Source organism: Sphaeroforma arctica (assembly GCF_001186125.1).
Source record: "Sphaeroforma arctica JP610 unplaced genomic scaffold supercont1.177, whole genome shotgun sequence".
Classification (NCBI taxonomy): domain Eukaryota; class Ichthyosporea; order Ichthyophonida; genus Sphaeroforma; species Sphaeroforma arctica.
Window position 1 is genome coordinate 114526 of NW_014040381.1, and position 1249 is coordinate 115774.

Here is a 1249-nt window from a genome sequence, read left to right on the forward strand (position 1 = left end):
TAATACGCACACACACACATATATATATATATATATGTGTGTGTGTGTGTGTGTGTGTGTGTGTGTGTGTGCGTATTTATATATATATAAAATATAAGTATATAGTTATGTACCTGAATAAGCACTTGTTCGTGTGATTGTGAGTCTCCTCACTCAACCGCCACATTACAGGAACTCTTCCGTAGTTGTAGGGCTCACCAACATTCGAAGACCTTTAGTGAGATCGCGTAGGTATATGTTCCTGTTTTCTATGAGATAATACTTGTATACATAGTATTAATTGTGTTGTGGTATTTTTATTACTTTGCATAACTCGACCGTAGTACCTATATGTCTAGAGCAATTAACCTGTCATACATTCAATATAACGAATTTGCGTGCTACAGTACATGTTCCAGGATTTTATATATTGTAGTACAACTTTTGCAAGAATGAATGTTATTGTAACTTCTTTCTATTTATGAGGACTCTTCATTCTATTTTTAGGAACTACGTTGCAAGGAAATTTGGGGTTAAGAGTGGCATGCTCCTGGGGAAGGCTTCGAGATTGTGCCCTAAAATCATCACTGTCCCCTACGACTATGAAGCAAACGAGCGCGTATCTAAAATCGTATGTCAAGATTTACGTAAGAGGATGGACATACCATTCATAACTGCGAGGCAACTAGACGTGTGTTCTAGTTTGTTTGTCATGGCTTACGTCTTGATTTAAATAGTTTATGTACATCTACGAAGCAAAGGAGGACGTATCTAAAATGTATGTCAGGGTTTACATAAAGGTTGGGTGTTCTTTGTATAAGTACGAGGCAACTAAATCTGTGTTCTAGTCTGTTAGCCTTGGTTCGTAGTGATTTTATGCATTTGTACGATGTAAAGGAATGCGTATATAATCATATAAGCTATGATTTACGTAAAGGGATAGGCAAATTCTTGTACGAGAACGATGCAAACGCGCGCGTATCTAAACCTGTGATCGTAAGAAAGAAAAGTGAGTTAATGTAGCGAATTCAGTTTTTACCGTACGACTTATTGGCAAACAAACCTTCGTTTGGGATTGAATCGAACAGTTGAGGTTACGAAATAGACCATTTATGCCCGACACATGCAATTGCTCATAGCTGATGGCTCAGTTGCTAGCTCGCTTCGGGCTCTGTTTACGGCACTCATTGTTCCACTTGGTTTTGTCTCATTCACAAATACTCCCCATGTGAGTATGACTTGTTAAGTTTTTGTAAACATATATGCATGC

At 37.9% G+C, this 1249-nt stretch overlaps 1 protein-coding gene across 1 annotated transcript in view; it reads left to right on the forward strand.

The window, feature by feature from the left end:
* Positions 1 to 1249, forward strand: part of SARC_03481 (hypothetical protein) — a gene marked incomplete at both ends in the record, with an annotated part of 13860 nt that overhangs the window by 7794 nt on the left and 4817 nt on the right. The window contains one exon of the mRNA XM_014302747.1: positions 487 to 626. Within this exon, the coding sequence (XP_014158222.1) occupies positions 487 to 626 (140 nt within the window). The remainder of the gene's footprint in view (positions 1 to 486; positions 627 to 1249) is intronic.